General features: G+C 28.7%; 1 protein-coding gene across 1 annotated transcript in view; it reads left to right on the forward strand.

Moving 5' to 3' along the window:
- Positions 1-24,967, forward strand: part of LOC108558801 (potassium voltage-gated channel subfamily H member 8) — a 54,256-nt gene that overhangs the window by 5,475 nt on the left and 23,814 nt on the right. The window contains exons 3-6 of the mRNA XM_017915832.1: positions 14,001-14,182; positions 15,819-16,053; positions 24,026-24,183; positions 24,658-24,877. Of these exons, the coding sequence (XP_017771321.1) occupies positions 14,001-14,182; positions 15,819-16,053; positions 24,026-24,183; positions 24,658-24,877 (795 nt within the window). The remainder of the gene's footprint in view (positions 1-14,000; positions 14,183-15,818; positions 16,054-24,025; positions 24,184-24,657; positions 24,878-24,967) is intronic.

The following is a 24,967-nucleotide window of genomic DNA, read 5'->3' on the forward strand; positions in this document are numbered from 1 at the left end:
CGGTGGCAATCGCAATCCCGATAACCGAAATCTCGTCTATCGAAATACCGACTATGTCAAAATCCCAACTACCATAATCCCGACAATAAAAATCCCGACTATATTTATTTTGAAGGCTTGTTTTTTATTAACAATTTTCATTACAATAAGTGTGAAATTATTTTTAATACACTGTGGAACAAAAAAGTATTTAAAACAAAAAAATTAAATATTCATGTTGAAATAGTCGATAGGACTAAGTGAGGTATTTTTACATTTTTGTATGACTATGTCTCTTGATACATTAAACCAAAAACATCTACTGTATTCAATGATAATTACTAGTCACTTATACAATTGAAGAGTATTTGATTAATCAAGTTGAATATACATTAATAACGTTTGCAAAGCAATAAATTGATGCCATAATGGTGAACATTACGAATGTAATCAATACACGTTGGAATCATAACATATACGAAGAGGTTACGAATACATATTTCATGCTGAATTTTGGATTATCTCCCCCAAGCGAGTTTCAGTCACGTTGGAAAAACAAATAAGCACAGAGCGCCAAAAAAAGAAAGATTGAAATAGATGCGACGTGCCAAATATCAATAAGGGGTTGGAATCCAATAAATATATATATATACTCGATATATACACACACACACGCATCCATACATTTGGTCGGCAATAGAATTTGACCCGAATTGACGATATTAAACAGAAAAATATCATTTTTTATGAGCCACAAAAAATTCCAATTGCCATCACTTTTGCACGTTTTTTTTTTCTTCAGGCCATTACCAAAACCTTGAAATGAATTGCAATTTTTTTTTTCTAATTGATTTTCCCCATCTGTCCTCGTACATCCAAATTTGCTCGTTCTCCCCATGGGAGAAGCGTAATAAAAAATTTTGGCTCGGAAAATTTTCTGTTTGGATTGAATTATATCTGTGCGTGCGATGAGAAATATCCCTTGGAAACGAAACATGAATTAATTAAAATGATTTATTAAACGCAATATACGCATTTAGCTAACGGGGGGTGAAGATATTCAGTTTTAAGCTTTTAGGCTTTCAGTTTTCACGCCAATATGGATTTGAAAAACTCGCACTTACATTTATTAAAAATTTGTAAATTTATACGAAAAGCACTGTCGTTGCTTTATCAATTAGATATATCAAGGTTATATTACATTGAAGTATATGCTTTTCAATTAATATAAACGAATGTTTGTTAATCAGCAAGTGAATTTTCATATAAATGTTTGCATTGACGATTTTTTTGTACACTTGTGACTTTTTGTTCGAACCAAAGTACATAATGTTCACACTAATGTATACTATAGTATAGCCATAGTAGTTTTTAAGGAACTAATAATTTTAATTTTATTAAAAGGAATATTGAAATTATCAATCAAGCTCAAAAACTTTCATATAACATTATAGTACTCTCAGCTAATGTTCGTTAATTAGCCAGTGAATTCCCATATTTATGTACGCATTTATAAATGTGTCTCTTTGTTCGCACGAACGTACCTGACTTTTACAAAAACGTACACTTTTCCTTTAGTTTACTAGAAAATTATCAGTTTTAATAATATTTTCTGATCTCCTTAAATAAATTTCATTAATTGTACAACTTTAAAAAAAAATTCGAATTGATATATTAATAAGTGAAAAATGCAAATTATTGTTTTCAATTATTTATATATTGGGTTTTTTATGCGTTTAAATCTTATAAACACTAGTTATGAATAAATCAAATGAAATACTAATATGAAAATTACTAAAATTGAATATAATAATACGTTCGCATGAACGTACTTGACTTTCACACGAACATACACTTTTCTTATGCTTAGTTTTCAAATAAACTATAAACTTCACATTACATGACGTTCACACTAACATAAAATTAATTTATTTTTTTAAACGAAATTTAGAAATGGTACATAAACAAATTATATACTACATACAATTTCTTAAAATCATCGTCTTTTTTATATAATAAAATAATAATCAATGTAAATATTGAAACATGCGTTTTTTTATTTTAAAATATATAAATTTTAGTAATTATTACTTTAAACTTGTTTTTTTTTTGTCTTTTCGGTTTGATATTATGTCTGACATTCTATACAAAGCATGTAGAAAATAGTTATTCATGGACTTGAATGAATATAAAATGATGTTCTCGAGGACTATAAAAAGTTATCACCCTAGTTGACAACAAGTGTTTCCTTAGAAGAAAAAAAATCTTTCACGTGAAAAATATAGGTTTTTGCTCTTACAAATTCAATACATAATGTAGATTATTTGTTACTTATTTAATCAATTTAATTATATATTTAATTCTTAACTTATTGTTATAATGTTTCCTGCATCTACACTATGTGTTAGATACACTACTACAGGAAAGATAATTGCATACATTTGAGAATGTCTCATGGAAAGTGTTTTAAGTCAAATCACGTTAAGCTTAAAATTATTTATTAAGAATTTTTTTCATCAAATCATCCATCCAGATGAACAACTGTAAATTTCTTATGACCTAATACCGTTTGGTAATTTTCGAGTACCCTCGGGCAATTCATCATCAGCAAATTGGGTGAGCCAAGTCGAGTGTAAAAATAATTGCCAAGAGGGATTTTATAACGTACACAATCCAGATACATTTCAAACGTAAAATCCTCACTTCTTCAATGCATCGACAACAACATAATTACCAGTAAAATGTTGTAAAAATCACCATTTCTTATAGTTATTTTACTTTTGTTTACTTTATTTATTATATAACCTTATAGAATTTGATTTGACGGTAATTTAGATCCATTCTAACTGTATCTTCTTTAATGCCGTTTCGCTAAATTGAATTTAAAATCTCCGGTCGACCCAAGGGTGGCAGCGGAAACAAGACTTAAGGAACACACCTTGGGGTAATAAAAAAAAGGTACGAACGAAGTCGGTATAAAAATAATGTGAGGGCATTGCATTTTCGTCGGTCTTATTTGCGGATTCCGTCTTTTGTTCTCTTCGTGTCTTTCCGTCATTCGAAAATGGAAAGATGAAGGGCGATGGTAGAGAGAGAGAAAAAAATGAACTAAGACGGAAGATCTATAGGGGATGAGAGAGCAGTTGGTCGTAGCTGGCGGCAATTTTGCACCCGATTTTCTTATTAGAAACGCGCAGGGCCGTAGTTAAACTTTATTTCTGTTCTGAAAAGCAAAATGCAATTTATGTTCTACGTGTTCGTATTTTTAAAAAGGTATTTTTTGTTCGTATTACAAAATCATCTTCAATCAAATAATTGCCAATACCTCTTTTATATAACAAGAGTAGTACAAATTTCAGATAGTTAAGTGAATATACATTGATTGGATTTGGTAAACCGCATGCACGTACACGATGTTCATTTGAACGTACACTTTGCCATCGGCCACGAGCATCGCATGTTGTTAATTCCAATAAACATGTTTGGTCTGAATGTTGTGTCCAACCACTAAAGTTTGGGTACCACTGAGAACTATTATAGGTCATTAACAGAATCAATATGCAGAGTAGGCAAATCCCACGGAAGACAGTAACCGTTTTGCAGCGTTCCTTCGTATTTTCAACTGATAAGACCAAACTGCAGAATAGACAGATCCCACAGAGAACAGTAACCTGTTCTCAAAACGGTGCCTCACTCCTCAAACTCCTACCCCGTCCTTATTAATAAGAATTAACTTTGTAAGTACAATAAATATTTGTAATTAGTCTTAGTGAATCCTTAAAGGAAAGAACCCCAAGAGTACTCATTATTAAAATAAACTACAGAGACTCTACAACGACAACACCAGAAGTCCAGCATTTCATTCCTGGGACACGACATGAAAATGCGACATAATCATGAATTTATACAAATTTAGTAAATGATGTGTCTCTATTCACATAAACGTACATGGATGGTATTATCGATTATTTAATTCACTCACGTTTCTTCATTCGTACGTACATTCTCACAAACGTACATTTTGAGAATTAATATCCTATGAAATCTGCTATTGAAATTTATTATATACTTCAATTTTATTTTATTTATTTATTTTTGTTCTTCAAACATATTTTACATCATTTTTGAAATATTTACACGTGCATTTCATAAATATTTATTAGGATTTTTTTTATATGTACTTATCTAAAGAAAAAGTAAATTATTCCATCCCTGCGCTTCCATCACATTATTTTTTTTTGCAACTTGAATATGGGGAGGAAGACGGTGTCAAGGAAATATGATTTTACTTCTAGACTTCTTCGTATATATTTTTCTCTCTCTCTCTTCCTCAATCTTTCTCCTTTCCTCGCCGCTGCGCAGAAATTTGATTATCGCAAGAAGTACAGATTCTTTTAACTAGATTTACAATAATACGACGCAGCCATCTCCGGAGCCGCCGCAATTATAAAATTTTCTATCGATTTTCTCACACCCTCGTCCACGTGTTTTACGCTGTGTCAGAATTTTTCCACGGAAAATGTCTCTTCGTTCCGGAAACTTGTTGAACGCGAACGTCTCGTAAGAAAACCGATGCTTCAGCAATTTTTTGTTTACACCGAATTCATGTTTCTTTCACATTTAGCCTTAGATTTTCACTGAAATTTTAGATTTTCACTGAAATTCTAAGAAATATACCTCGTTATTTCATGAAAGAAAATCTTTAGTTTAAATAAGACTCAAGTTGATACTCAGAACTTTCTTACTAATAAATACATGGAAATACTTATGTATAAATATATCAAATAAATAAAAAAAAAATTAAAAAAATACATTGGTGTAGATATTTTACTTTAGTTCGACTACATTATGTACGTTCGATGATTCGTACATGATTGATCTATGTACCTATTTGTAATTAACTAAAACAAGATATACAATTTCATTTTGTTGAATTATCTTTTCGTAATATCAAACATTCTTTAAATGTACTTTAAGTGAGAGCGCAAAGGAAGTAGATATTGATTAAAACAGAAATAACAGACATTCAGTGGAAAATCTTGTAATTCATGAATTCATTACACTTAAAATGTCTAAGCTTTAGTTGAAGTAAAGATAATTGGAGATGGAAATAGTTAGAGAATTAGTTAGAGGAACGGGTTGGAATGTAAATGAATGAAAAATAAACTAAATAAAGATTAATTAGGAATGGCCTTTGTTGGAAAGAAATATTTACGAAGTACGGTACATTCTCATTAAGAATATAAACAATTGGAATTCTCTTAAGAGGTAAGATAAATTAATGTATTCCTTTGTGGTTATTTCACTCTATATTTTCATATGATTTCTCGTGAGAAATGCTCTTTCAGGTTTGTGGTTTATACAATAAAAACTTTAGATATTTTTGTATAATAATTTATACATTTCAGTTCAGTTTAATAATTATTTAGCATTTTAGTATACTAAACGTGACTTTGTTAGTACTCATGTATATAACATTCGTAAGAACGTACATTTCTTTAATACGATTGTCCTCTTTGCTCTCGAACAATTACTATCACTTATAATCACTGACATGACATTCATATGAACGTACTTTTATGGTAAACACATATTTTAAACCAAAATATCACTGTTATTCATTTTCAACCTATTTCCGCTCTCATTTGAAAGTGAATTTTAATTGATCCTGTTCAAATAAAATGAGGTTTGAAACGATAATGGAGATTTGAGCAAACACGAAAAATGGGATTTCTCTGTCAGATTTCGTATTTGATCATTTTATGTAAACCTTATCATTTCTAAACATTTCTTTTTTGCAATTTCAAGTAGATTAAAGTAAATTATTAATTTATTTAAATTTTTAGTCTTTATGTTTCTTAAAACACAAAAAAAAAATGTTGAAGTTTTCTTCAATAATATTTTCAAGATTTTGAATAAAAAATGTATTCCACTGTAATGTAATATTTTTTACACCTAAATAATCGAAAACAAATGTAATTACATTTAATATACATTTTTATTTTTACTTTCATATTTTTATTTTGAATACAATGTTTTCTTCTCTTTCAAAGAAAGCAATTAATATGTATTCAAAAGACTTTTTTTCTCATTTGAACCTCGAAATATCACCCGGTTTTAATTTGAAACCGGAGAATACCTTCGTTTCATCCGAGCGGAAAAGTTTCTATAATGTCCTTAAAACTTGTTGAATGCGGAGTTTGTGAAACACGGCTTAATTAACGGCAATTTCCTGAACATCTATGGTAATACAAATATAACAAACTCCGTGTCTTTAGTTGCAACTAGGTTTCAACTGCCATTTCATTATTTCCTAGTTTTAGTATAATTACAGTAAATTTTCGTAAATATATATTTTTCTTGTATACATTTATTAACAGATGTGCATTTGTTTGATACTTGATTCTCTGATAACGCCATGTATTTACTATATACTCCAACTGATTTCTGCTGTGCTTTGTTATTCTATTCGAAAATGATAAATTTGTTTGTTTTCTCCTTTAAGTCACTGTAACACATGTGCGCATCCATCAAAGCAAATTATAAATAGATATGTTTATTTTCACATAGATTTTTTTAAAATTAAACGAAAAATTGAGGAAACTCTAATAATAGTAATAACATTTACAAAGTTGCTTTAATATTCAAAACTTTTTTTAACTTCAAATTAACGAATTGGGTTGCATTTTTATAACATAGGTTTGTTTAATTTATAAACGAAAAAGTAGAAAACTGTAATAACATTAAGGTTGAAATCACTGAAAATTCATTAAGGTTACGTTTTAAGTTGAATTCTGATAAGTTATGTAAGGTTTAATTTGTAGAAAAAATATGTACAAATACATTAAATCTAATATAATACTTATAAAATTTGTGGAGATGTCTTAAGGTTGAAATGAATGAAAAGTAATTTTAGGTTAGGTTAAGTTAATTTAACGAATTGGGTCCAAATCCGAATTGTTAGTTTATATTTAATTAGTAGACAACACATAGAGAAACAGTTGAAACCTATTGAAATAGTAATAACATTTCTGAAGGTATATTAAGGTTGAAATGTCATTTTAGGTTAGGTTACGTTTTTTTCCAAATTATATTTATCGAATTGGGTTGAATTCTGATAAGTTATAAATATTAAAGTTGAAATTCTTGAATCGTCAATTTCTGATTAGTTACGTTTTTTCAAATTTTAATTTAACAAATTCAGTTGAATTCTAATATGTTACGTTAACTTTGGTCAGTAGATATCAAAAATAGAGAAATACATTAAGCTTATTGCAATACACATTGCGGTGTAGACAAGTATTTCAGGTTTTGAGTCCAAGAAGTGCGTCCATGAAGTTAGGAGTCAGGTTTTGAGTCCCCTAACCTAACATTTTCTCGGACCTAGAGCACTATAGTGGATAAGGAAATAAATACGGTCTATAAATTATTGAGATTTATTTCCAAAATAAAACCAAAATCAATACAAAAATAAATGTAATTTATTATTGTACAGAAAAATAAATCATAATAAATATAGGTTATGCATTTATTACATTGAGATATCGCGTTTCAAACTTGGATAACTGTTAAATGATTTATCACATTGAGATATCAAGTTTCGAACTAGGATAATTGCAAAAATACAAAAATAGAACACAGTATCACAGATCACAAAAGTTTTGGAAACAATGGAGTCAAAAATAGTCATCGCCAACACCGTTACCAAAAGTAAATAAAACAATACGCGCATGCGCATTCTCATGGACTGAAACCATTGGGATGCGTATCAATATTGGATACAATTGCAATACTATTAACATTTGTGAATACGTTTTCTTCAACTTCAATTTTAGTAATTTGGTTATGTTTAGTAAGTGAAGAAATACAGATTTTAATTCCTAATTAATAAAATTTCAGTAAAAACTTGTATACTTTTATAGTTTTGTTATTATTATCCTAAAAAGTAAAATTAAATCATGTTTATTACATTATTATAAAATTATTTATTAAAGCTTTTAACAGAATTTAAATTATTTCTTTTTGTAAAAATATTTATATTTCGTATATATTTCTTGCCAACAAATGTAATATAAACTAAAATACATCATTTATCTTGAAGTTGTTTACTTTGTTGTCTCTTGGATTTCAACTCGAAACTTTAAATGCTTCTCTAACTCTTTTAACGTTCAATTATCTGTCCTCCAGCCAACAATCTTAATGAACGGAATGTATAAATTACTGTAATTCATATTTTTGTTAAATATTTATAAATTTATCTTAATAATACTTAAATGATTAAATAAAGAAAGTTTGTTAACTTACATTTTTTTTTCATTTCAGAAACTTTATGAGGTTTTGTAGAGAAAATTTCTTAATCTCCTAATTTACGTCCCAATTTATGTTTCTAATTTGTGTAATGCAGCTTTAATTCATTATTCTATTGACATATTGCTTGTTCCTATCAAATTTATCAATATGCGCCATCTATTATATAAAAGTAGAATTAAATTCTAAAATTTTCTATTTAAATATTTTTATTTTTTTAAGTTTTAAAACGATTTACTTAACTAAATCTAAGATTATCTGAATAATCTGCAAATCTATTAGTTAATCATCAAATTTATAGGTTTCATTAAATTGCTTGCGTATATGCATGCATGTTGCGTTTTTTCTTGTATTCAACATTGCAGCTGAATGGAAAATGCGAAAGCTCGTTTATCGATCCTAGGCCTTCCACTTAGATGAGTATTTCCTAGGCTATTTCACGCAGATTCCAGTAGAGGATTACGGAATTAAGCTCCGAGTGTGCCATTTCTGCAGCGCGGAAATAAAAATTTATGGATTGCGAAAATCGGCTAATCTCCAATAACGAGAATGGTCGATGCACATTTTCTATGGTAAACATCAAGAAAATATTGTACAGATAAACTTAAACAAGACACGCACTCTAATCTACTTATAAATAGACTGGATGATCGAAAAGCTATTAACTAGATTAACCTCTTATAGCTTATTAAAACCCATGGAGTAGCGGTGTCCATGTGGATATGGATGAGCTCGGAAACATGCGACAAAACAATCTAAATTTAGCTGGACGCAATAACAATAAATAGAATGGAATACAAGAAAAAAAAAGTATGCTCCAATTTGCTCGAACAAAATGCACAATTCATTTGCAAAGACAATTAGACCCAGAATGAAAGACAATTCGATCCATAAATAGGACGATTTTAATTAAGTTTTATGAATGAATGCATCGCTTATAGAAAACAATACCACTTGCAGCTTTCATTTTCCAAACTCTATTTTCAGATTTACCGCTTTTCTCTCTATCCTTGTATACTTGTACAGTTATTGTAATTATTGCGCTTGAAATTTCTTTGTTTACTGGGTGGGATTTAGTTTCGCAATGTCTGCGGAAAATTTGATAAAGATGAAAAGCAAATCTAATTTTCATATTAATTTGTATTGCGGAAGATACGGAAGAAGTCTCGTCGTTTGTTCTGAAGAATAAACGTTTTATTTGTTTTACGTTTCCTTTATTAAAGATGCAAGACTTTCCTTCGGAGGGTTAAATAAACAGAGAAAGAGAATGTTAGAATTAATGGTAATGCGCTTTTAACTAATGATTCTGTTGAGAAATTCTTTCGTGTTTGTTGTAGTTGTTAGCAAGTCATTCGTCTTACAAAAAATAAATAAAATGGAATTGTCCATTTTTCTATATCAAATTACAGTAATTACTCGCTTAGTCCGGTCAATTGGTTGTGTTTTAAATCGTACTAATCGAGGACTTTGTTGCAGTTGTTATCAAGTCATTCGTCTTACAAAAATATAAATAAAATGGAAATGTCCATTTTTGTATCAAATTACAGTAACTACTCGCTTAGTTCGGGCAATTGGTTCTGTTTGAAACCGTACTAATCGAGTACTTTGACGTAGTTGTTATCAAGTCATTCGTGTTACAAAAAAAACAAATAAAATCGAAATGTCTATTTTTTGTATGAAATGACAGTAATTACTCGCTTAGTTCGGGCAATTGGTTCTGTTTGAAACCGGACTAATCGAGGATTTTGTTGTAGTTGTTATCAAGTCATTCGTCTTACAAAAAAATAAATAAAATGGAAGTGTTAATTTTTTGTATCAAATTACAGTAATAACTCGTTAAGTCGGGGAAATTGGTTCTGTTTGAAACCGGACTAATCGAGAACTTCAAAACCATACAAAACAAGACTTGATTTATTTATAAAAGAAATAAAGCAGTGAAACATTTATTTTTTAATTTATTTTTTATTTGACACAATTAAAATTTAGGCATTTTAAAACCGTACTATAATGAATCTGGGCTGATCGAAGCTGGACTATGCGAGGTATTGCGCTGTACCACATTTGTCAATAATGAAAATACGAAATCTAAAATATTTTGTTAATAAATTAATAAAAAACACTAAGCAACAAGATATTTAAATATCTAAAAGGCAAACATAATTTTGTGCACTGATTTTCTAAAATTTGTTTTAAGATTTTCAAACTAAACTATAGTGAATCCGGACTGATCAAAGTCGCACTATGAGAGGTATTAGTTTTTTTTTAACAAATATATTTAAATAATAAATTATTCTATAAATTCAGATTTTCTCGGATTATGAAATAAGTGGACTACTTCAGAAAGTTTTACCTCAGTTATCCTGCTTTGAGACTACTTTTACATTTCAATTTTTGTCATCTTCAGTATTTCCGCCTGATTGGCTGTTTTGTCCCGGTTTCCTTTCTATTGTTAAAACCAGTCTATTGAATTGAGAGAAAAACTTTCCCAGTTTCATTCGCTAATGAGTCGATCAATATTTTACATTTAATACTTAAGAAATTCCACTATTAATTACATGTTTGAAAAAACATATTCACTTTAATTAATAAATAAAAATACATTATGGTAATCTGTATAAATGATGATTAAGAAAATATTTAAATAAATTATTGCTTTTTCAAATTTTACTACTCGATTCTACTTAATATACATATATTAATTATCTAATTTAAAATTGATACAAATCTAATATTTATATTAACTTAGGGAAAATGTATATATTTTATCATGTTATTTAAAGCTTGGTACTATTTTCATTCGTTAAAGCGGGTTTCATGTTCACGATTAAAACTAATTAAACTGAAAATAGGATTTCCTAGTTATTATATAATCTGCATGAGTTGTGATATTTACTAAGCGGATTATATTTATAACTGAAAACCAATGTATATCTTTTTACATGTAACAATTAAAAAAAAAGTTCATCCAATTACATTTATCATTTTATTTCAATTTTTAAACTTATTGTCATTTAATAAATAAAAAGACATAAAACTATGTAAATATTATTATATTTATTAAAAAAAATCACATTTGTGCATTTTATGTACATTTTCAAAGAAATTCTTTTACTGTTCAGTAGGATTTGACTAACAATCAAGAGAAGTTCGTAGTATCTCTGATCCGATTTTCAATGGATTTAGATTTTACCTATATTATTTTCTGCAAATCCTCTTTCTTAGCGATTTTTTTTTATCCATAAAAGATTTATGAACAAAATTGAGGAACGTATAAATATTCTTTAAAGAACTTTAAAGAAAATTGATAGATTTAATTATATTTTTCGATGATTTTTTAAATCAATAATTAATTTATTACAAAGTTTTAATTACTTCGTAACAAAGAGTAATCTGATATTACATAATAAGAAACTGTTATATAGACACTGGTATATAAATTTAAGAATATAAAATTTCAATATGTAATTGATTTTATTAAAAATGTATTATGATTATAATTATTAACAGAAAATTAATGAAGAAAAAGTTTAGAAAATTTTCGAAATTTAAGTTATTTTTTTAAAATTTAATTTTATAGCTATGATTTCTCTAAACTTTTAAATATTAATTAAGAAGTGCTTAATGTATATTTCTTCATCAATATTTTTTTCACTTGTATTATTACAAATTAATCAAATAGAAAGCCTGTTTCAATCAGATTTTAATGGAATTCCTGTATTATGGTATAGGCTTATCTCTTAGTCGACGTTACGATTTCGAGAGTGGATTTGCTAGTTGAAAGCTATAATCTTGGGAGCGTGTGAATTGAAATTTGGTCAATGGCGACTGGTCATCAGAATTGGCAATATTAAACGTAATCAAGCGCATCTGACGACGGGCGCTATTAACGATCCTTAACGCAACGTCGACTTTGGGAAATTTCATTCCGGGATTGTGGCTACAAATTAACTGAACACCTCTGATACTCAATCCACCTCTCGTTTAATTACAATTTCAATGTAACGATTTACTTGGATATTAAAAACAGTATTACATTTGTCTTTTATACTTTAAATGAATAACAAATATATTTAATGAAAATGTTAATTATCAATATTAAATTTCCTATTTAATCATACCTTAATTATTATTTTGTATTTTTCCATTTATTCTTTAGATATTTTTAACTTTTATTAAATTAAATTTAGCTATTACTAGTTATAAAGCTTTGTTTGCAATAGTCATGATCGAAAACACCTAAATATAGATTTTGTTTGTTAAATAAGAAATTAATGATTTTTGAAAAGAAATAATTGACTTGTTTATGAAATTATTTATATTTTTCCTATATTTCCTATAGCTTTCTTCAGTTTCCTTTAGTTTCCTTCAGTTTCCTTCAGTTTCCTTCAGTTTCCTTCAGTTTCGTTTTCCAAATGATAATTGATAAAGTTTATTCTTTCTTAAAGAACAATACTTAGCTGCAATAATTAATGTACATTTGTGATAATACTTTTGGTTGTTATAATTATGAATGTATTTTTATGGTTGTTGCGATGTTATAATTAATAATAATTAATGTAACAATGAATATATAACGTGCATATATTTCCACTTAATTTTATTAAATGTAAAGTTTTCATTTAGCTAATTTGTTGGTCTGTTTCATGATACAGATCTCAGAAAAAAAAAATCTTGCATTTCGTTTCAGTTTATATACAATTTTAATTAACGAAAAATACGTAAAATCTTTTCCTTTCTTAAATCCACATTGGAGAATTTCTTTGAAATTTTCATCGAGATGAGGAATTCTTAATCTCCACACGAGAAATACAAGACGAAGCACAAAAAAATATGCACGAAAATAAAGATGACGAGAATCCAATTTTATCACAAAAACAAAATTTGTTGTATACACGAATATGGAAAAATTTTAATGGAAAATTAATTAATCTTTTGCAATTATATCAATTGCAAAATAATAATTATAATATTATATAATAGAAACTATTGATTTTGACAATTTTATTCGGAATTTATATGTTTTTTCTGCAATTGCCTATTATATACATTTATATATTAATATTTTTAATTTATTTCAGTTTTGTCTTTTTCTATTTAATTATTGCGTGCATATGTTATTGAATGTTACAAATTATTTCTTCTTTCGAGATTTATAAATTTGAAAAAAAAAATGCCTGAATGTTTTGGAATGTCTTCAAACATTATATTTTTTTGATCTTATAAAATTTCACTATTATCTCTAATTATTGTTTATTTTATATCTTCTCTAATTTATAAAATGCACAAAGTTCTAATGCTTGAAAAATAATGAAAATTTTATACATTAAACTATTATAATAATAATCTTTGTTTGTTATTATTCCCAGACCGTCGCTACACAAATTTAGTTTTAACAATAACTAATATAAAAATAAACAAAATTCTATAATCGGAACTCAGTGACATTCCAATTCCAAGATGATAGAGAAAAGAGAGAGAATCAATTGGTTAGATCAGAGGTTCCCAAACTTTGTCCCAATCTAACGCTTTTAATTTATGAGAAGTCAAAATATTGGTCTATCACATAGCAAACTTTATGTTAATGGTAATTTCTTCAGTTTGGGAACCACTGGGTTAGTTTGTAGATTGATAATGATGATGATGGATGTGTTTGTGCTTGTCCTGATTATATTTTTTTGGGTGGGTTAGAGTTTAGTCAAGATTTGTGTGTGCAGCGGCGGTTCTTGGAGCTCGATTCCGAGGTGCTGACTCTTGCCTCCTTGCAGACGCAAACGGAAACCTCGACCCGGAAGCGCCTCCACCGAACAACGGACGTAGGAGATCGCGGGCCGTCCTGTACCAACTTTCAGGCCACTACAAACAAGACAAGATCAAATCCAAGCTCAAACTGAACAACGTAAGTCTATATCAATTATTAACACTAGTTTAAGAAAACATCACACAACACTTTAACATAATATTATGATGAATCAATAAATAATATAATTTGTAGACTTATACTTAAAATAGATCAAAATAAGATAATTACATTTTAAATTAATATACATCAATACCTCGAATAGTGCGGCTTTCGCAATTTTAAATTATTATTTTATCGTCAGGTCATGTTCTCGATTAATGTATAACCAACTAAATTTTAATTGAGCTAAATAAAAATAAAGTCTCAAAAAAATAGTACACTAAATTTATTTATTCAAAAATTATTGTTCGTTCCATTCATACAGTCACGTTTCCTTTTTAGCTATTTCAAAGTCCTTGATTAGTGCGGTTTCAAATTGCGGATTCACTATTGAGCAAAAGAAAAATAAATTCTAACAAATATCGTTTTTCAATTCATACATTTTAAAATCCTCAATTAGTGGTTTCAATTAGTCCAGGATATTGCGGAACGCGCACTATGCGGAGCATTGCTGTTTATTTTTATATAAATTTATAGAATAATTGAGATAATACAGAGATATAAATGTTTAGTGATGACTTTTACGTGAAACTTATTTCTATAATTTATCAATGTCTAAATAACTAGCGGATTTTATAAACTTGAATCAATCAGTGGATTTATTATGCAACACGAAATAAAAGTTTATATTCAATTTCTCTTGACCCATTTACGTAAATGAAACCTTGCATCTCGCACGTTCTTCACTCATTGTCTAAATAAAGGAACTTTAATCTTCTCCATACACTGAATGTCGCGTTTGTGGCAGCTGTGTGGAAAGGCTTTTCAAGATAGAAAGAAACAGCATACTCTAATTTAGATTCTTAATGCGAGCAACATCGTTGCGAACTTTCAGAGTTTAGTAAATAAGTGTACGGAAGTGCACTTTGCTTTACGATTAAATTACATAATCTTTCATTCTTTAATCATTAAATAAATTATATTTTACTCAATTTTCATCTTAATTGTGTGTATTTTTTTATTCATTCAACACATTTCTTACTAAATTAATCGTAAATAAATCTCAAATAATTAGGAACTTCCATGTTTCATATATATTATTAATTAATAATAAGAAAATTAATTAATAAGTAAATAATATCTATTTGTTACTCAATTATTCCAAGCATAGAAGATTTAATAAATATCATGGAAAATGAGTTAAAAACTATAAAATTAAAATTGATGAGTAGCTTGGAATGCTTAAAACTATTCTGTTCTGTTTCTTTTTTTCAAGTAATACACCTATTCCTCGTTTAACACAGTACTTTTTTACACGTTATCGCTTTAAAACTGTACTTTATTTACACGTTAAAGTTTTTACACGGTTTAAAAATAAATATTAAAAATAAACTGGATACAAAACAAAATAAAAAAGTCATAATTAATAAACAACGAAATTATGTGATTTTTGCATATTTTACGATTTACACGGTTTTACATTCAAAAAGTTAGAATTTCGATTTACACGTTTTTCTCAGGAACCTATCTACCATGTAAATCGGTTAATATGTGTACCCATATTGTATGATTTTACTATTTGTAATTATGTTAGTTGTATTATTGCATTAATATTTAATATTTGTATATCTAGAATCTTCTAAGTTCAACGCCGGCCCCATTACCAGAGTACAAAACAGCAGCTGTGAAGAAGAGCCGCTTCATCCTGTCCCATTATGGCATGTTTAAGAGTTGCTGGGACTGGCTGATACTCATCGCAACTTTTTATGTGGCAGTCGTCGTCCCCTACAACGCGAGTTTTATGGACGACGACGGGGAACGACCTTCGGTGGCCGTAGACGTCGTCGTCGAAGCCCTATTTTTTATAGGTGAGTTCTATGACCATATTTTATTACTACGCCCTCGCATCATTCCGTAATGATTGATGCACAGACACAAGCATCGATTTATTAACCTAATCGTGCATCAACCTAAAAGCTTATGAAAAGTGAACATGTTTATATAACATCATCAACGTTCGTTTGTAAATCTATCGTACATAAATCTAAATTATTAACTATGATTTACACAACATTTTTTCACACGACGTTTTTAAAAGTTATTTCATCCATTAAATTTAGTTTCAAAATCTACACAATTGGAAGTTGCATTGTTATTTTTCATTATTATTCAGTTTTTTTTTGCGGAAGAGCGGCTGATATATCCGCCCATCTTTTTACTATATTTATTATATTTATGTTCATGTTCATGCTTATATAACATCATCAACGTTTTCATACATCAACATAATTTGTTTGTAAATCATGCATAAATCAAAAGTATTAATTACGATTTATACAAAAAAATTTCACACAACGTTTTTCAAAATTAATTCATCCATTAAATTGAGTTTCAAAATCTACACAATAAGAAGTTACATTGTAATTTTTCATTATTATTCAGATTTTCGGACGAGCGGCTGATATATCCGCCCAACTGTTTATAACTTAAGCTTTTGTACAGTTTTTTTTTAAATCAATTTAAATTATATAATTTTGACTAATATTGTTTTAATATTTAAACTAATTAATACAGGTTTACATAAGTTTTATTTTAAAAATTTAAACAATTATTTCTTTTATAGTTTTATGTCTACATAAAAAAAGAAATTTATGATTCTATTCATTACCTCACTTTTATATAAATTTTGATAATCATTTTGAAAAACTAATATTTCATAAACATAAAATTCATTTTTGTTTCAAAATAAACAAATTGTGGATTTTATTATTATATATTTTTCTAACACAATCAAACTTGCCAAATTTTAGTTGATTTCTACTAAATTTATACAATCCGCATATAGAAAAAAACCTAATTGCATTCGGGATTTGCTTTTGATGAAGTGTTTCAAATTTTCGAATTTTTTTTTTCTGTGTTGTGTTATTTTATTTTCAAAATAAATTTATTATATAAAAAAGCCAATGAATGTGCACATAAGCTCACGGTGGATGCGCCGGGCGAGTAAATATTGCAGAACCGTGCAACGGGATCGCTATTTTTAACACGCGGTCGGCTATTTTTAGCAGCACAAAACAATTTCAACGCCATAAATCCTGGATTAAATGAGAGTTCAATGCGGCGTGGGCAGCGTATAGCAGAAATGGAGAGAGTGAGAGAGGGAATTGGTGTGGGAGATTACTAGAGAGAGATGGAACTATAGGTGAAGTAGAGGCAAATATGGGGAGGAAATACAATTACATTTTATTTAACGCTGCACTTTGTTTATTTATATTATTATTATCATTTCGGGATGAAGGAAATGAAAATTTAATATCGTATGTTCAAAGTAAATAAAGGGGAACTGATGTACATCGTAAATTTTAATAATATAGTCTGCGTTCACTTTACGTACATTATTTTAGCGTATATTCTATTATAACTACTTGTTTATTTAATATCAGATGTAACGAAGTAACGTAGAAATAGTAATTCGAACGTTCTTTCTTGATTAGACTCGTTCGGTTGACAAGTGTTGTGCAAGCAAAATGTACGTTAGAATGAATATGTAGTACATTTATGTGAACGTGTGATTATTTAATATATGAAGTAACAAATAAATAGTTGTACAAATGTTGAATGATTTAAATCAGATCGATTGACTAGGGCTCTACAAGCAGAATGTACGTTCCAGTGAATACCTTAATTTTAAACTTTGTTTGTTTTTTTGTGTAGTTCTCATGTTTATTCTTATATCCTAAATTTTAATAATTTAGTCTGCGTTCACTTTACGTAAATTATTTTAACGTATATTCTGATATAAGTACTTATTTATTTAATAACAGAAGTAACGAAGAAATAGTCGTTTAAACGTTCTGTGTTGATAAGACTGGATCAGTTTATAAGTGTTTTGCAAGCAACATGTACGTTAGAATGAATATTGAGTACGCTATGTTAACGTGAGATTATTTAATATCCGAAGTAACAAAAAATAGTCTTACAAACGTGGATTGATTTAAATCTGTCCGATAGACTAGAGCAAGTACGTTCCTGTGGACACCTTTATTTTAAAGCTTTTTGTGTCCTTCTGATGTTTTTTTACCTTAAATAAAGTATTGATGTATATCGTATATTTTAATAATATAGTCTGCGTTATCAGAAGTAAGAAGTAAAAAGAAGAAACAATACTCGTTCGAACGTTCTTTTTTGATCAGACTGGGTCAGCTGACAAGTTTTGTGCAAGAAAAATGTACGTTAGAATGAATATCGTGTACGTTTATTGTGAATGTCTGCACTAGAGCTGTGCAAGCTCAATGTACCTTCTTCTAAACATGTGTTTTTTGTGTCGTTCTAATGGTTAAAATTGTAAATTCGCATATTTTTTATGTAATTGTTAGTTAAGTAATAAAGTATACGTTATAATTAATAATGTAAGTGTTACGTGCTGTAATTATTAGTTCTGACAAACATGAAAATGAGTAAAAAAAACTGTGTTCGAAGTAATAAAAGTTTACTTCTTCTTGTATGCATTGGTCTCCTTGGTGCTTTATATGAGAGTTTAATTTAATCACATATTCCCTTAGTTTCTTGGATGCGCTCTTCTCATTTTACCGCCCACTCTACTAAATTACATACAGTGAGACACCGAAAGTTTCCTGATTACGTAACTCATTTCAAACAAAAGGTGTCACAGAACAATTGACACTGTCGAGGGTTTATTACATTTCACAGTCGAATAGTCACAAAATTATATAATTCATATTTAAAAATACTAAATAAATGACTGTAAATAGTTTGAAACTAGATTTTGAGCTTTATATAATTTATTAAATATTTTCAATTACAAAAATTAATAATTCTTAATTTTCAATTATTTCCTAATATTTCTTTGAGTTTTATCATTGTTTATGAATTAATATTTTTTTAAATTATCTGCATGATCTGTTGCAAAAAATCTGCGGATTCAATAATTTGTCAATGTTAAATTATGGTACGCCATCTTTTGGTATATTATAGAACTACTGTATATTTTTTAATGCCTAAATCAAAAGGGTTTAAGACAGGGGACCAAAGACGATGTGTGCCTTCGCAAATCTGGAAATCGAGTGGCGCCCCCTAATGAGCTGCCGATGGAACCTTACACCAAAACAAAGCAATAAAACCTCATTATGATGTATTTTTGCTTATTATTCGAGATTTAAGCAATACTTATGACACAATACTTACATTTAATAATTTAATAAATTTACCTTACATAAATATAGAATGAAAGGATTAATTATTAAAAACTTATCAATGTCTGAAATGTAAATCGAAGACATTAATCGAAGATACTAATTAAATTGGAATTTTATCAGAAATTTTCAAAATTTAAATTTGGCGCTTGTTCTTATGGCGCCACCTATAGAGCTGCCGGTGTACTAAGGATTCGATAACTGCGCCACAGCACAGACACAAACATTTCCTAAACAACATTATGTTAAAGTTGGAATAAAATAATTGGGTTACTAAAATAAATCGAATATTATAATTATGTTTCATAGTTTGACATTAGCAGTACTTGAATTGATAACAATTACAAAAATTCCAATTGTTAATTACTCCTTTAGTGCAGTTTGAAACAAAGTTTTCTCGTAATTACTTGCATGATCTATTTGTAAATGATAATAAAAAAAATCTACTCATTCAATAATGTGTCAAATGTAAATAACTGTTGCGCCATCTTCTGGTATATTATTCAACTATTTTATAATGTTAAATTATTCATCAAATTATTTATAAACTGTTACAATTCAAGTACGTGTTGAAGCCTTTGTGACAACGAACTGTTGCCACCAAAATGCAGATTAGGTTGTTAATTACGCAACGAATTCATAAACATTAATATTCCACTGAACTGGCTTCAACATTACAGTGTCCACAATGTTATTAATAAGATGCAGATTGGAAGTAGCAAGAAAATGAATATACATTATCCTTGCAATTAGTACACTTCAAGTCCGGAAATATAGCATATCGTTAGAACCTCGTACGTTCGTAATCGTTTGTATCCTTTTACGTTTTTTGTTTTATTTCATTACATTCTTTTTTTAATTTTTCATGGGCTAAAAGTGGGATAGTATTCAGAATTTAATGCAGGATATTAAGTTTGACATTGACTGAGACCTATTTGCATATTGCACGACGCTAACGGCAATTATATAGTGGTTTAACGGGAGGAGGATGGAGGATCTGTGGCCACGAAATATATTATACGTATTACGAGCAAAATACGCAAACATTGTGGCAAATTCAAATTGCACTTTTCGGATTTAACGTAAATTATGTCCGTTTTTATGCGAGCCGTAACAATTATGCAACGAAACGTTACGCAATTCGGAGTTTATCAAAGCTATATGTTTGTTTGGAAATGCATTTTATGGTCAACAGTTAATTACATTATTTTAACTTCTAATTATTATTTTGGTTCCTTACTTTTAATTACAGAATGTTATAAAAAAAATCTTCAACCGATTAATATTTTGAAAGTTTCTAACATTGAACAAATATAATACTTTAAAACAAAGTTAAACGAAATATAATGCTAATTATTATTTTTAAGTTTATTTAAATAAATTTTGCAAATTTCTAATTATATTGGCTCATACCCCGCTTAACGTTGAAAAACATAAAACATTTAAACAACGTTAAACGAAATGTAATTCTCATTGAATAATTATTTTGAAGTTTATTTTAATCAAATTCTGCAAGTTACCCAAACCCCGCTTAGCGTCGAAAACTATTAATAATCAAAATGTCGCAAAACAAACTGTAATGTAAAACAATAATTAATTTAAAGTTTATTTTAATCAAATTCTTTAAGATTCTAATTACACTGGCTCATACCCCGCTTAACGTCGAAAATAATATAAAACATTAAAACAATGTTAAACGAAATCTAATGCTATTTAAAAAGTTATTAATTAAATTAACCAACAATTCGCTTAGCGTCGAAAAAACAATTAAACGTCGAAACAAAACGAAAAGAAATGGTCTCAATAATTATATTAAAGTTTCTGCAGTGTACTTACTACAATGATTCAAACCCCGATTTATGTCGAAAAAAAATAACACCAAATGAAATTTAATGTAAGAAAGATCGCGTCCGCGCTATTTACATTCAATATATTACGTTTAAATTACGAAAATCGAAACGACGTAAAGCGGGGTTAGAGATTTTTTTAAACTTTTTCGATGTTTCCGTTATTTTCATATCACTTCCATGGCATTTATCAGACTTGTTCCACATTACTTCATCTTCCTGCCATCCCATGACCAATTTTTATCTTGCGAAAGCTACGAATGCAGGTAACCAGTATTTATTCCTTAGCTTTCCATTTGCACGTCCAAATCTTCCTATCTCACATTCACACTTCACTAAGCGTGAAATATACACCGCAACAATATTTCCTTACTTCACGAAAATAAATTGAATCAATACTGCATTCATTAATTCTATTGTCGTAATTAACGGTCAGTTATTGCAAGCTTTCATTAAAATCAATATTTAAGAAGTAATTAAAATTTTAACTGAAAATTGCGAATTGATGGAAATATCTCTGCGTTTTTTTTTGATTTGCGACACGATTTTTACATGAATGTAATTTTGAGCGTTCTGAAAACGGTTTCATGCATGATATGATCTTGACGAATTACTATGAAATGAGCGCCTGAAAATGCTTTATATACACCTCCGTTTCACCCTATTTCCGCGTTTCCCTACGTGTTATTATTATGTTTTTATTTTTCTGCGTTCAAAAGAAACCCTCTTTCATGTTACATCCATTTGTTGAAGCAATATTGATGGATGCATTTATATTTCACCTTTATTCACGTTCTTTTCAGAGTGAATCAATATTTGCGAATTTCAAAATATTTTTAGCAAAGAAATTTGGTTTGAACACTCTTATTTATATAGATAATTTCTTATTTGTAATTTCATATTCTTTATATTTTTTAGTGCAGGAAAATTGAATCGCTTCCAAAGTTTTTTTTTGACATTAGATACATTTTAATCAAAATTATGAATGATAAATCTGAAAATCAGTTAGTTTGTTCGGAAACCGAAACTGTTGTTCTGGACGTTTTAATGCAGATTTTTCGCTGTATTTATTATATGTTTTTATATGTGAATTTATGATTAATCCAATTAAAAATCATTAAATAATTCACACAAAAAAGCACCAGAAATACTTCAAATAAACTTAACAGTATTTCTCAATTATCAAATATTTCAAACCACAATTAACGTCTTCAAAGAATCCTTTCTCAACACAGATTTTCCTTTAAAAGTTAAAAAGTACTTTTTTGTATATATTTCTCCTTGATGTAATTGCAATTACGTTTGGCTTGTTTGGATGTCTTTTGTCCGTGCCACCTATGTTACAACTACAATCGCCACCCTCTATGTCTATATCTCAATGTCTATATCATCCTCTGTTGTTGTTATACCCTGTGTGTCGGCGCTTGCCGATATTCCGGCTCGGTCAGATTTCCATATGCAAACGTTATTGTGCTTTCAAAGAACGTTCCAAAGCTAACGCACAAAGCCCTAATATGATGCGGCTCATCTCGCAGTTCTATTATCCATCATAACCTCACTGTTATATCTATTAGGTTTTAACACGATTTGCCTCGAATGTGCAAAATATTCACGCGAAACTCGCGACATCAAAGAGAGCAAACATAATTTGTTTCATTTATCTTTTCACACGCATTTCCTTCATTACAATAATTATTTTAGTTATTTTTTTGTATAAATCTTTTATTTACTCTATAAATATCATAATTTAAACTGTTATCACAATCCTTACAATATTTTATCGTTTGTTATATAATCTAGCTAGAAATATTTCAATTATTTTTTATGATTATATCTACTTTAATTATTATATGTGTAATCTTTCTTATACTAAATAACATTCTAGAAATTAATCAAAATATTATAAAAGATTATTACGATAAAATTATAATTGAAAACCAAAGAAAAGTCTGTTTTTGAAATGAAATTTTAAATAATTTTTACTTTTTTTTAAATATATATATAAATAAAATAATGTGAATGAATACTCAATGGAAACGTACTTTCAATGACGTAATCTAATTTTGTGAACGTGAAGGATGCAAAGTATAAAATAATGTCAATTAATATACATTTTAGTTTGGCGCACGTTACAAAAGTTTTTAATTAATACCGGTTAGTGAGGCTGCACGGAACTTCCTTAATTGTATTAACCCAGACAGTGCAGGTGGCTAGGATGTACTCACATACACTATATACTCATTCTTAGTTTGTAGTTTGCGGTGTATTCATGCAAATTTTCTTTAATCATGCAAGTCATTATTATCCCACCTTTGGTCCGATACTAATTACCACCAAAATTCATTAGTTCTATACTTAATTCAATTAGTTAACTCGTAAAATGAGGATTCGTAATAATTCTTTTATCGATTATTTATTTTCGAAAACATTTCATATTAAACATAATAAGATTTTACTTTGAACAGCATTAAAAATGTATTGGATTGTTCGAAAACCGAAACTTTGTTGGAACCGAACGTTCGAGAAACGAGGTTTCCGCGTACACATCGAAATCATACTTGATTGTAATATCTATAAAAAATGCAGCTAATTAATGGCATTAATTTTTGATTAATTAATTAATCCAATTTATCATAGTTTTCCATATAAATCAGTTATTATTTAATGAATTTCTGTATATGTTTTATCCGAATAAAACAAATAAAACAATAATTCGACAATGTTTAAAAGCTTCTGTATTTAAAGTTGAAAATGTTGATTATGTGATAATTCTGTTGCAGATATAATATTAAATTTCCGAACGACTTACGTGAGCCGAAAGGGTGAGGTGGTGTCCGATTGGAAATCGATTTCAGTCAATTATTTACGCACATGGTTCATCGTCGATTTGCTAGCAGCTTTACCCTTCGACCTTCTTTACGCCATTTACGGCTCTGAGGTAATGTAACTTTTCCATTTCTTTAATCCGTCTTTTCATCTAATTCAACAATTGAATTATCCGAGCTTTTAGTAAACCGCTAATAACCAATTAATTAGGAACGAAAAGCTTAAAACTTTTGCAGATTAAAATTATCATAATATTATAATCTCATACAGTATTCATGATTTAAATGGTTTTTTTTTCGGATTAATGTAATAAGTTATTATTTCAATTGTAGTCAAAAACATTATTTAATATTTTTAAGCATTTAATCCACAATTTTAAAAATATCTTTTCTTTATAAATACAAATTAAGAAAGTGATTATTTAATTTATATAATCAATATTTTCCTTCTTTTATTACAGAAGTCACAGACTTAAATTATTCTATATCTATTTTTGATTGAAATTTTTCAATTTAAAACGAATTTGTAATTGTGACTTTAGCTGTTGTGTTTGTGTTGCTTTTTATGGTCCATTCGGTTTCAGAAGTCAGGACCGGGATCGACGTTCAGCAACCACAACATCCACTTGATAAAGCTCATCAGATTACTGCGCCTTGCGAGGCTTCTGCAGAAGATGGACCGTTACTTCCAATACAGCGCGATGATTTTAACGTTGCTAATGCTGTCGTTCACATTGGTTGCTCACTGGTTAGCCTGCATTTGGTACGTGATAGCCGAAAAGAAGAACGACGACGGAAGGGATTTAGGTGAGCAATCAATGATCCTCGGATATTACAATCCTCCTCGTCCTCTTCATATTTGCTCCTCTTTTTATATTGTATCATATTCTTCCTTTT

Source organism: Nicrophorus vespilloides, unplaced genomic scaffold (genome assembly GCF_001412225.1).
Source record: "Nicrophorus vespilloides isolate i.1.1-1 unplaced genomic scaffold, Nicve_v1.0, whole genome shotgun sequence".
Lineage (NCBI taxonomy): Eukaryota > Metazoa > Arthropoda > Insecta > Coleoptera > Silphidae > Nicrophorus > Nicrophorus vespilloides.